This window comes from Atheta coriaria, unplaced genomic scaffold, assembly GCF_025399875.1.
Source record: "Atheta coriaria isolate IRGN ID8LTWV9N9 unplaced genomic scaffold, Caltech_Dcor_3.1 hic_scaffold_7_pilon, whole genome shotgun sequence".
Taxonomy (NCBI): Eukaryota; Metazoa; Arthropoda; class Insecta; order Coleoptera; family Staphylinidae; genus Dalotia; species Dalotia coriaria.
Window position 1 is genome coordinate 378,652 of NW_027045449.1, and position 13,952 is coordinate 392,603.

General features: G+C 37.3%; 1 protein-coding gene across 3 annotated transcripts in view; it reads right to left on the reverse strand.

The window, feature by feature from the left end:
• Nucleotides 1–1,396: 1,396 nt before the first annotated feature.
• The window catches only part of LOC135796611 (carboxypeptidase N subunit 2-like), a 30,699-nt gene continuing 18,143 nt past the window's right edge, over nt 1,397–13,952 (reverse strand). For all 3 annotated transcript variants that reach the window (XM_065308703.1, XM_065308702.1, XM_065308701.1), the window contains exons 2-4: nt 3,348–3,973; nt 2,084–3,286; nt 1,397–2,053 (exon numbers count right to left, since the gene is read on the reverse strand). In XM_065308703.1, the coding sequence (XP_065164775.1) occupies nt 2,120–3,286; nt 3,348–3,971 (1,791 nt within the window). In that variant the 5' untranslated portion in view covers nt 3,972–3,973 and the 3' untranslated portion in view covers nt 1,397–2,053; nt 2,084–2,119. The remainder of the gene's footprint in view (nt 2,054–2,083; nt 3,287–3,347; nt 3,974–13,952) is intronic.

The following is a 13,952-nucleotide window of genomic DNA, read 5'->3' on the forward strand; positions in this document are numbered from 1 at the left end:
AACCTTGGATCACCTGCCGTTGACTGGCTACAAGACTCCGACGGGGAAAATCGAGAAAACGAGGAAATGAGGATTGATTTAATGAATTCCCTCTTCGGATGCTCATCCACGCGTGCATTTTGTATCAATATTTCAAATATTTCAAGTGGAAATTGCAAAATTAATCAATCAACCCCAAAATATCATTTTTACAGTTTTTGTATTAAAATATAAACAAAATACACAAAAAACATAAAGAAAAAGGTGTTAATTTGTACTCGTGTAGATGAAATCCCGGAGAATTTAATTTGCAAGAATTTCAATTAACAATGGATAACAGGAGAGTAAAAGATCTATTTGGTCGTAAATTCATCCCGGGAACTCGAGGCAGCGCTCGCAACTCTTAAAAAGGGTTAATAAAGTTTTAACTTTTAACAAGCAAATAAAAGCGAAGCAAAATATTTATTAAAGCGCTCCGGGTTTTTTATGTTTTCAAATGACTCGACGTTTTTTCAAAAATTGACTTGTCCAGATGATTGATCGCGTGCCGGAGCTTGACCGGTGGATGTCAACTTTCCTTCAACACCACACAGAAAGAAAAAAAATCAACTTCCTACGCTCCAGTTGACACATTCACCTGATTTCTGAACGTTTGACATGACTTTCTGCACAGTCACTTGGTTCCTTTGACGAAAAAAACTTAAATTCTGCAATAGAACATGTAAAAACATACATTACCTCAAAAAACCGGAAATGGGAGGGAAAAATGTCACTGGTTGAAAACAAAACAATTATTTTGATATTTTGTTGTGATCTGATGTATTTTATAGACGTAATCTGTTAAATTTATAACAATCATCCATCATCATATAATATCATTTACAACACAATAGTAATCATCATAACCTAGATTCATTTCTCTCCATTTTCTGAAAATATATAAATACTAGCTTTAACCCTTGGCTTCGCTCGCGAATATCTAAAATAATGAAGTTGCTGCCGTACGCGTCTGTAGTCACAGAAGAAGTAACAATGAAGTTTAAAATGGCTGAAAGTATAGTCTATGGAAGTATAGTGTACAGTCTCCATAGTGTAGTCAATTGGATTTGATGTTGACGTAGCTGTCGGTAATACAGTGTGATGGTACTATAGTACTTAGGTTTGAGCTTCATTGCTGGAATGCTAGATGGCGTTAAAGTAGTCAAATAGCTAGATGCAGAGGTATTATTGGCTAAACTATTTCTTTATTTTATTTAAAAAATAATTTTTTTATTAAATAAAAAGTAGCCTATAACCATTCGGGGACCACTAAGAATATGTGTACAAATTTTCATGATGATCTGTTAAGTAGTTTTTGCGTGAAAGTGTAACAAACATCAGGACATTCGCATTTATAATATTAGTAAAGAAGTAAGGATTATATGTTGTGATCTGATGTATTTTATTGACGTAATCTGTTAAATAACAATCATCCATCATCATATCATATACAACACAATAGCATAATCATCATAACCTATATTCATTTCTCTCCATTTTCTGAAAATATATAAATATATCTGTAATGTGTTGTAAAAATAGAAGTTATACGAATGCAAATGTACAAAACACTCGGTAAATGAGTGAAAAACTAATCAGAGATAAAAATAAACGTCATGTTTTAGTGGCTACATAAATAAGATTAGCTTACAACACTAAAATCACACATATTTCACATAACTAACATGAAAAGCATTCGTTTTGTTCGTTTAAGTACTCAAAATAGCATTGTATAAGAATATTTGGCCACAAATGTTCATTTTAAACAATTATTAAATGGCACTATCTAATAATTATGATTAATAGTATATGAATAAAGTATAGTATTCGATTAGGCCATAATACTACCATAGAAAATATAAAAAGAAACAAAGTGTTTTTATAGAACCACTAATTCTTTCAAAATTTCACTGGCACGCTTCAAATTTAATTGACGATCAAAAACTTGAACTGTATTCATAATTATTTTTAATTTTGTGGCAGTGGAATTCGTTGATTTGGTCATTTTTCACCAGAAAAATCATTTGAGGTTATGCCCAGAAACACAGAAGTTATACTTTATGAAAAAAGTAATATAGACTTCCCACAATACACCACCTATTCAAGTCCCTGTCAACGTTGTAGTAGTACTATTGGAGTCATGTTCCTTTCTGATCTCATCAATGGTAGCAATGGATATCTTCATATCGTTAACCTCCAAAGGAAACTTAAAACTCAACTCCTCTCCGCCAAAAATGGGACTGGGATTCAAATTCTCAAAAATCGACTCCTTCTCATCGCGCTTGTCCTCATGCGTGTAATAATTCGCAGCATGGCGTCGGGAATAACACAACGCAGCGAGGACTGCGAATGTTGTAATCACCAATAGCAGTAAGGAAGCAGCAGCGGCGAAAATCCCCAAGCGGCCGTCATCTCGACTCAGGAAGAAATTAATACCCTCCGAGGAGTAACCATCCGCATTGCACCAACTCAAATCCTCCCGGAGGATAGTCCCCAGCACCTTTTTGGTATGATGGTAGGGTAATGCACAACGTACCTTATACAGGTCCTCACTACGATTAACCCTCTCCAACATAGGAATAATATGACACAGATCACACGACCATGGATTATGATCCAACTTGAAGTGGATATCCTTCTCTACAACCTCCTGTTCCAAACCACGGAATAAATTACCGGATATATCAAGATCTCTTAGACTTGGGGGCAGGACCGTCACAGACAAGTATGATAATTGATTGTTAGCCAAGTTGAGAGTGGTCACCGTATCCGGAATGAAGACGGCGTTGATCTCAGCGATGCTGCAATCTGCTAATTGTAAATCTTTCAAAGTGGCGTCGTGTAATGCCCGCTTGAGTTCGATCAAAGCTATCCGGTTACCGCTGAGCACCAGACGCTCCAAACTTCCGAGGGTGTCAGTTAGCGCATCGCTCGTTAAATGTTTCAAGTTGTTGTAGCCCAAGTCCAATGCGGTGAGGTTCACCAAGTTGGCGAATGCATCATTGGCGATATTCGCTATCTGATTACGAGCTAGAGATAAATTTGTTAAACCCGCATGTGTTCCTAGGACATAACCAGGCAGATCCCGAATTTGATTAGCATCCAATCTCAGGACCCTAAGGTTAGTTGTGTTTGAGAAGTCTCCGGTGTCCAGGACCTTGATTTCGTTCTCGCTGAGGTCCAAATGGGATAGGAGGGGGAGGAGTTCAACAACATGGCGGTTGATTGCTTTCAATTGACAACCACGACATTCCAACCTTCGTAAATCCTATAAAAACCACCACAAAAATAAAAAAAACTCAACATAACCTAAATTATGAACCACTTACTCTTAAATCCTTAAAAACTTCGGCTTCGAAGTGTCTGATGTAGTTCCAACTGAGTTTCAACACACGCAACTTGATCAACCCTCGGAATACTCCAGGGGCTATTTGTTGGATACGATTTTGTTGTACAGACAACATTCGGAGATCGGTAAGGTGTCTGAAGGTTTCACTCGGTAAGGAATCAATCCGATTATCATCAAGAGACAACTGTTGGAGTCGTATTAACCCCAGGAAGTTCGTGGGTAATGGTTGGGTGATGTTATTCTGGGCAAGATTCAACACTTCAAGTTTAGAAAGACCATAGAAGAACTTCTCCCCTAAGTTAGGGATATTTGACTTGGTAATATGAATCTCCTCGAGTTGTCTAAACTGCCTGATACCAGGATTCATCGATAGGTCATTCATATTGTCATCTGGAGCTGATATCTTCAACACCTCAATCCCCATACTCATATTACTAAACTGTAGTGACCCTTTCATGCCCCCATGTTTACACTCAACAGTATGACGTCCCTTTGGGTCCAGGTAACACTGACACACCGTCGGACATTTTCCACTTGGTTGTGATCTACAGCAAACCAAAATGGCGGCGATGATGATGAACAATCGAAGGTGATAGCGCGCCATTTCTGTAAGACACAAATAAAGCAATTAAAATCAAAATTGGATTGCACCCAACTCCCAATTGGGATATTTATTAGCATAGAGATGCAAATGGCGGCGGGGAACAAGCAATATTACACCTCCTTTAATATTACACATTCGTCCTTGTCCCAGTGTCCTATTATAAGGCACGGCTCTCATGCATTGTAACCAACCCGCAAGGAGTGCTCAACTCCTCTCCTCACCTCGCATTGTTTCCCGTGTCCTAGAATATTACCATTACGATTATAACAGGACGTGACACGCGCCTAATGCGGATTCTCGTTTTAATCAACGCTAGGCAACCCAGAAAGCAGTCACCAGCGTAACTGAACAATTGCAATTTAATTTTTTTCGTTTTTCTTTTATTTCTCCTGGTTTAAACTTTGAGACATAGACAAAGACAAAAAACGAGGAAATAACAGAAGGGATTTTGCTTATTGCACACTTTGGCATTATTCTAATATAAAAGTAGTCAGAGTTTCTTCCTCGGCTCGTGCAGACGTTGCAGAAAACAGAAAAAATAGCGCGACACATTTATTGCTAACGATGTGCGCCTCACATCAACTTGAAACCGGCGAGATTTCGGGAATCTGCGTGAAGATAAATCATGTTTATTGCGAAAAAATGCCCGAGTTTTTTTTTCTTCTTCTTCTGCTTTGCGCTTCATTTTTTTCGTGGCCGGTTTTCGAGATTTACGTACTTAATGCATAACTATTGCCAAGAGCCATTGCATTAAAACGCAGAAACGGGCGATAAAATTTAATAGAGACCATGAGGTCGTGTCGTCTAAGAATGAGCGATTTTTACTTTTTAGTTCATTTTGGTTCGGTTGCCACTCGCGCGTACTTTCAAAACTATTACGATGATTATAATTATAATTATAAGTTTTCGCGTAACTCACGCGTTTCATTCGACAGCGAGTAGTAACCTAACCAACTATCTACAGCACAAAGTGTTGGATAACTTTATATTCATTAGTGTATAATGGGTTGCAGCCGTCTAGACACTCAATCAGTGTTTCTTTTGTATAATATCCCTACTAATATTATAAATGCGAAAGTCTTGATGTTTGTTACACTTTCACGCAAAAACTACTTAACCGATCAACATGAAAATTTGTACACATATTCTTAGTGGTCCCCGAATGGTTATAGGCTACTTTTTATTTAATAAAAAAAAATTATTTTTTAAATAAAATAAAGAAATAGTTTAGCCAATAATACCTCTGCATCTGGCTATTTGACTACTTTAACGCCATCTAGCATTCCAGCAATGAAGCTCAAACCTAAGTACTATAGTACCATCACACTGTATTATCACACTGTATTACCGACAGCTACGTCAACATCAAATCCAATTGACTACACTATGGAGACTGTACACTATACTTCCATAGACTATACTTTCAGCCATTTTAAACTTCCCGCCATTCTACTTCATTGTTACTTCTTCTGTGACTACAGACGCGTACGGAAACAACTTCATTATTTTAGATATTCGCGAGCGATGCCAAGGGTTAAGGCTAGTTAAATATAATTCAATTATATATTCAACTTTTAACGTTGTTTTTGTTATTTTGTTGGTGGTAATACTTATAAATTTTGATAACAGATGGCCATTCTGCAACCTGCAAAACACCAAGCCATTAGTGGTAACGACCTTGTGGTTTATTGGACCTTTTATATCCCATTTTTATTTTCATCGCTTAATAGCCGATTTGGAGGTTCGAAATCGCGCCGTAAAAATTTATAAATTAGTAAATTTCCCAGCGGGACGCTGCCGAAATAAAAAAACGAACGGGTTGCAATTTTAGCAAAGCACTAGCCCCTTAACCGTATTGACAATCCCTGGAGTAATACCATGCGGACAAAATAACTTTTTCTCAAGCGTTAAAAATTAAGTTATTTTATATTTATTTTCAAATTAATCACAAAAGTATCTCTTTTGACTAGTCTGTCACTGCCATGCGCAACACTTTTGACCAGCGCAGTCACAAGCGCAACCGACGCGCGCGCAAACCTAACCTCTAAAAGTTGAATTCTCCCGCTGTGCACACTGCAAGTTCGCTCTTCACTAAAGTGGAATTTAAACAGAATTTAAGGTAAGATTTATTGCTGTAATTGTTCTTAACAGTTTATAAATTAAATACACATCGTATTCCTAGGTCGCCGGCGCTGTTTCGGTGCTTTTTTCTGCTTCTCAACGAGCGTTTTCGGCGATACTCACTTAGTGTGCACGCCGGAATGTTTTAATTACGCGCCGGGAAGAAAAATATAAAATAACAAGTTTATCAAGTGTACACCGACCAAGAAAACCCGGAAAACACAGTCTGCACAACCCCACAGCCGCAAAGTCTCATACGTAAGTAATTAATTAAATTTTCATGGAAATTAACCTTTGTGCGGTTATGTAAGAGTGAAATACCCATTATTTTTTCGTAAAATTACATCTAAAGCATAATCAGCACACGAAATAAATGCTTTAGCATTCGTTTTTAATGTTAACTTATCTCTCCCGCAATTATTTATTACTTAAACGGGTGTAGCATACGTTTTTTACGTACATAACCTATTTGTAAGAATAATTTCCAGTAATTTCTCGTCTCTCGTTGAGTAATAAAGGTGCAAAGGGTTGCTGGTGGCCCAGCGAGACATTGAGACATTGGCAAATTAGTTTCGTGTTTTTACAGCATTGTATACAGACTCTAGAGCTGAGTTTGTGCGAACAACTTTTGGCTTTTGTATCGCCGACGCACAAAAACATTCTTATCGCGCTTACTTTCACGGCTATCTTGCTTAGAATAATAGCAACGTTTTGTCTTTATCATTCGTCTTTGTAGTATCGCGTCAGCGCGATAAAACTTTGCGTTGAAAACATTTATTCCGGAATAAATCGTTCACTTTAGTCCTGCTGGCGACATCTAGCGGTCACTTTGCGAAGCATATAACTATATTAGCCCGAAATCGCGCCGGGGAATACAACGCTGTGGAAAAATTTAAATAAATGTGATGTTCGTGGTTGTGTCGATCCACATTTGCATGCCCCGAAGGCCTTGGGCGCACAATGCTACCCGAATTTTATGTAATGTTCATGCGACACAATGTACTGTGAACGTCGCGCACTCGTAAGTACTCTGCGTAAGTGCATGTAAAAGATAAGAAAGATGTAAGCGTGAGCGAAGAGCGTTTCACCTTCGCGCTCGGATTGTCGACAATATCCTTGGAAAAGCAAAAAAAAAAACCGTACGTATCGTTCGGTTCTATTCACGCCGAGATATCGGAGAGCAAATAGCAATACATCAGGAAAATTGTGACATTCGAGACAGATTTTACATTAAAATTAAAATAAAACGGGAAAAAGATGGGAAATTTTTAGCGTTGGGTGGAAAATACCGGTATTAATACAGGTATACCGGTTTTTTCTTCGTCAAATACCGGTATACCGGTCTTTTTCTTCTTCAAATACCGGTATACCGGTATTTTTTTAATACCTAGTTTTTAATTCGGTATTATTTCCGGAAAAACGGTATACCGGTATTTTTTTAATGAAATATACTGAAATACCGGTTTTGCACAGAAAAATTCGCGATATTTTTCATAAATTTCCCTAAAAAATATTTACCAAGTGTCGAATTTATCGTCATTTACCTTCCCGGAAATCTTTTCCTCCTCGGCCGGTTAAAAAGGGGTCACTTTCGGGTGACATTAAAGCGCCACAGTATTTCATCGAAATCCAATCAGAACCATGGCACTGCCTAGCATCCGGTCATCCTGGCGGCCGTTAAGGTAACACATTGTACGAAGGCGGCCCCGAATTACCGCCCCCATCCCGGGCCGCAGCCAAAAAGGCCGCCTAAACGCCCGCCGGTCATAAACTCGGCACGAAACTCTCCGCAAACAACGCGCGCCACGCACGTGGAATGCGCAATTCACACAAAAATAAATAAAATCACCCGACTATAACCTATAAAATGATCTATTATGTATAATGAGTATGTATACTTTCATCACAACACAATTGAATGACATATAGAGTGTCCTGGTTGCATTTAATTAAACATTGCATCAATGAAACATGGCCGCCGCTTGTACGCGCGCGTTTTATGTAAATTATTAAATTTGATTGTATATTGCACGCGTACTTCCCCCACTCCTCTTTCGCCAGTGGGTGTCGAACTCGTAAACTTAATTAAATTTCCACCAGAGATATTGCACACTGCGTCCTTTGATTGCTCTCCGCACGCAATAATTAATCCTAAACAGAAAATTACCGATTTTGTGTATTTAGGCAACCAAATATACACGCGAAAAATATTGACGTGCACAAAACAATATAATGGGACTTGTTGAGCAATAAACTACCTGTTTATTGTGCATTGTGATAACAACTGCACTTATTATGTCGTGTTTTTCAAAAGAATTTGTTGTTTTGCGCGCGGGACACAAAAGAATTTTAATTAATTTTCATCCTACGCACATCAAATTATTATTAAATAAAAATTCCCGAGTGAAATTCCGTGTATTGTTTAATTTCACGTTACGAGAAAAAAATGTCTATCAAAGCACAACATAATATTTATACAGTTGACATGAACTGCATTTTTTTTTTCATGCGATGACAGCCATTATCACTCTCTTTAGACCTACGTGATAGTTAAACTGTTCCACTGCTGCGCTGACTAATGACTATTTCATCGCCTACGAACACAAACAATCTTCTTATTACGCCCGGCATCTTCTCAACTTGATGCGCAGCAGAGACGTGTGAATGTTATTTAGATCAAAGATTCGCGTTACAATAATTAACGACGATGTGGTTAGGCTGATATAAGCGCTTTTGTTTGGTTTGCCATCTTGGAGTGTGGTGTGTAGTTGCTCTCGGCGGCTTGTTTAGTTATTTGCTTAGTTTACTCGACACAGACGAACAATACACATTGTGTTTTATGCATTGTTTATTGTATTGGCTGCAAATCTGTCAACAATGTCAGCAATTTATTCAAATAATGAAGATTAATTCGTGCTAAGATCAAGTTCAACTGGATACTGTTTTATTGTTTATTTAAATGTTGCATAATGTGGAAAAATTCACAGAAACAGAACAAAATTTACAGATGTTGAAGTTTTTTGGGTAAAAAATCACGTTTCTTGAAAAAAGTAAAGTTTTATGACGTCAATACCGGTGTACCGGTATTTTTATTTTTTAAAACCGGTATTTTTCGATAAATATAGCTTCGAATTTATGAAAATATCTAAATTTTAGGTATGAAATACCGGTATTAATACCGGTATACCGGTTTTTTTGTTTCAAATACCGGTATTTTTCAATAAATATAGCTTTACTCGTAGATATATCAAAATGTCTAAATTTGAGGTATGAAATATCGGTATTAATACCGGTATACCGGTTTTTTCTTCTTCAAATACCGGTATTTTTCAATAAATATAGCTTTAGAATATCTAAATTTGAGGTATGAAATACCGGTATTAATACTGGTATACCTTTTTTTTTGTTAAATACCGGTATTTTTCAATTCAATATTTCTTCGATATATACCGATTTCAAAATATTATTTATCTGCATACCGGTTTTATTTTTTCAAAAAATACCGGTCTATTCGGTATTAGCCGTAATTTATCTTCTTATTCTGCGCAAACGTAACATTATGTGATAAATTCAGACAAACCAATAATCAAGTTGTTGTGAATGCAAGAATTCTGTAACTGCTACCGCTGCTACAAGATAATAACATATACATCCGAACTTCATTTATCTTGTCAGTTTATACAGCATCCACAATCTACCATCTACGGTTATTTATTTACAATAGTCAATCTTTAATAATGCAGATGTTTCTTCTGTATTTTCCTGGCGTGGCGTATCCATTCGTGGGATAGTTTACAAAATGTACACGACAAAATCATAAAAAATATTCAATTATTTACTCTAAATTTTATACGGTTTACTCTCGTACACCGCGCTCAAAATAGATGAGATTAAAATTAAATTTCTGTTCACTTCGGTGTTTTGTATGATGTAAAAGTGCACAAATTAAAAGTGCGATTCATCGACTCGTTTCACACACAAAAAAAAAAAACAGCGCGAATTTAAAGTGCTTTCGAAGGCATTCCATGCGATGCGATGGTGGGCGATTATGAGCCACGCACCGCATTCATTAGACATTCATTTCAGCGATGCGATAAATGCCGAAAATACGATGACATCGCACGTCCGCTCGACGATTCATTAAACGTTCGCGGATCGATGCTTTTAATTATCTTGTCTTTTCGCTTCACATCTGCATAAAATAAAATGTACAACACATTTTTTTATTATTATATCACCCCTCAAACACACTGTATGTAAATATAAATTTGTTTACGAATCGTTATTATCGATGCATCCAGATTCGCGAAATTGCTTCGCGCACTTTCCGCCACCGGAAATTCAAATTTCAAATTGCTTTCCTTCTTCGATTAAAAATCATATCTCGCGGCGGAGAAAAACGTGTAGAATTAATCTATATTTTCTGTTTTCCTAATCAAAGTCAGATTATTTCCTTAATCTGAATCTTGTGTCAACAAAAAATCCAATTACATTTTAATAACCATTAGGGTCATGCGCGAATTTTTTCTTCGTGTTGCTATAAAAAAATCTCTGTAAAGATGAAAGATCTCCAACTGCTATCATTGAACTTGAGGTGGTGTTTAAACTCCAATTTGTTGATACAATTTTAATTGGATGACTCTTCCCGGAAATGCGGAATACAGAATATAACGCTTTGAAAAAGCAATTAGCGCTTATCTACGCCGATATGAGCTTAACAGTGACTAATTTTCGTCTTTTTTGTACTTTGGGTTGCCTGTATATTGTGTTTGCACTTAACCTCAAATTGGGGCCAATTATCCTTTGCTGCGCCTGCATGGCTATCATGTGTGTAACCTCAAGCATTCAAACTTGGTGCCCGGAGTGGAAACGCATTAATGCAGACGCGTGGAATTGCAATTGCACAATCGTGTACGACAAACGCAAGCACTACTCTTGATTCGCACAATCAATATCGTCACATATTGCGATATCCTGTTGGGGTTTTAATCCGGACGGGAAATGGAAATTTAGATGGCTGCGAAGAATAGTTCATTAGTAGGTTAATATCAGTGTCGCAAAGTATCACATTTCACACCATTTGATAGCCGATGTTATTGCAATCGATTGCATTCAAACAAGGTTAATTACACTACACAAACCGGTCGTGATTTGCATCAGTGGATGTCAGCAGAACAATAATAACAACAACAACAAACAAAACATGAATTAGTAAAATGTGTGTTTCATGCAATTAAATTCAACAAAAACATTTCCCTTTGAGTTTGGAGTTTTTACTTAAAAAAAAAAAAATGTGTAGACATCAGCATCAGGTAGCTACAGCATCCGACGCCTTCAATGGTGTCATGTAACATTTTTCCCGGGCGAGGAATGTTTGTTTTTGCTTGTATAAAGGGTTGATGAGGCCAAACATGACGCGCCTTTCTCAAGCATCAAAACATCAACCAACATATGTTCAACGTTGATGTTCATCATCTTGTCTCGTTTAATGTGAAACGAAATGAAAAAATTGAGTGTCATTCCTCATTCGTTATCGAATTATATATATAGGAGGGCTAGGCGTATCCTGGTCTATTAAATTAGCTTGATTAATTAATTATTTAATAAAGTCTAAATGAGCGATCGCACGCGTAATGTACCACCACAATCGTTTAAACGTTTATCTGCGTCTCTGGCGCGGTTAAAAACTTAAATTAATGAGCGTGATAATGACAGCCGCACGTCACACGCAACGATTAATCATGCGCCAGTTAAAGAACTAGGGTCTTCATGTACAAAATAAATTTCATCAATTAATGCATTTCCTGTTGCAATATCATCGAAATCTTCTATATATATAAATGAATTGCTGTTCGTTAGTCGCGCTAAAACTCGAGAACGGCTGAACGGATTTATTTTATCTTGGCCTTGAATTATTCGTGGAGGTCTAGGGAAGGTTTAAAAGGTGAGAAAAATTCGAATAATTGCCGGGAAAATCCTCAAAACAGCTCTTTTCTATAGAATAAAATTTGACATTGAGATTCAATCATAGTTATAGTTAAATAGTTGAATTCGAGATGGCGCGCTGAAGTGCATTATTGACAAAACTTTATATAATTAATTTCTTTAAATTAAAATTGCTAATCTTATTGATAGAATTGACTCTTACTACGAGTATGTCTATAACAAGAGAGTAAAAACGAATTATATTTTTATTAAACACTGCCGGAACGAAGTCGCGGGCAACAGCTAGTTTGAAATATTTTTCTATGCTTTGCATTTCGTGATTCGGAAACTAATTGCGTGCATTCCAAACTATTAATTACGCTCCGACTCAACTCTATACCGAGCATAACACAGCACACAACAAGAAGTTCGCCAGCTCGAATGCGACAATAATAAATAATGGGAAATTCGGTTATTAGTTTCGGTGGCGTCGTCGTGCGGCTCGCGCGCGCGGCGTAAAACTATAACTGTGTTCCGGCGATTTTCGATGCTGCCAGAAAACGGACCGGGAGACCAACCAAACCAAGACAAGGCAATTTGAATACTACGGCTGCTGCTACTGCTGTGATTGCAATTTGTAAAGTTTCTGATATAACAGCGCCGAAGTTAAACGCGCGGCCGGGCGTTCCTTGAAAACTTTTTGGCGGCGTCGAGTTATTAAACTTAATTGAATTAATGCTGATTTATAATCGGCTATTTTCCATTACACACACACACCGAGTAAGTACGTTTTCTACAACAAAACGCGACGTAAATAATTGATAATGCGCTGGAAATTAATTAGAAACACCATCAACTCAAGGATACAATCAGGACAGAAAGTTTTAATTAAATTTCACACATCACACATATACACACGCATATATTTATATATAATACACTAGCTGTTGTCCGCGAATTCGTTCCGGTAGTGTTTAATAAAAATATAATTCGTTTTTACTCTCTTGTTCTAGACATACTCGTAGTAAGAGTCAATTCTATCAATAAGATTAGCAATTTTAATTTAAAGAAATTATGCATATAAAGTTTTGTCAATAATGCACTTCAGCGCGCCATCTCGAATTCAACTATTTAACTATAACTATGATTGAATCTTAATGTCAAATTTTATTCTATAGAAAAGAGCTGTTTTCAGTATTTTCCCGGCAATTATTCGAATTTTTCTCACCTTTTAAACCTTCCCTAGACCTCCACGAATAATTCAAGACCAAGATAAGATAAATCCGTTCAGCCGTTCTCGAGTTTTAGCGAGACTAACGAACAGCAATTCATTTTTATATATATAGATAACTACGTATGTATTTATTCGGTGATTATTCTCATGGTGCACTTTTTTGAACGAATTTATTCCTGTGTATGTGTGGTTCATAGTCGAGTGACCACGATTCCGGTGCGGGTGCATCGGCCATGAACATGAACACGGTTTAAATAAACATTCCCCGGTGATATTTTATTTATTCAGGGCCGCACTTAAAGAAAACTCCAATCATTCTATATCATCGGGTGTATAAACTGGGGCATGACTTATAAATGCGCCGCTGGTTAAGTTAAACTAAACTGGTTGCCACTTTGAAAGCGGAAGAGGCAGGAAGGAGAAAAAGCGTGGAAGGAAGTACGGAAGAGGCACAGGCACGTGTGTCTAGTGTCTGGTCTAATGTTGCACGCCTAGCAGCCGAAAAACGCACCAAAGTGCATCCGATTCTCTTGCTTTGCGACAAACGGTGAATTATACGGCTCAGCGTGACCATAACAAGCGGGCTTTTAATTTCGTGATTTCCTGATGACTTCCTCTAGAAGCCCAGGGAGGTAAAATCGACGTTAGTCACGCAAAACTGGAGATTTAACAACAAAAACGCAGTAAAACAACGAAATTTG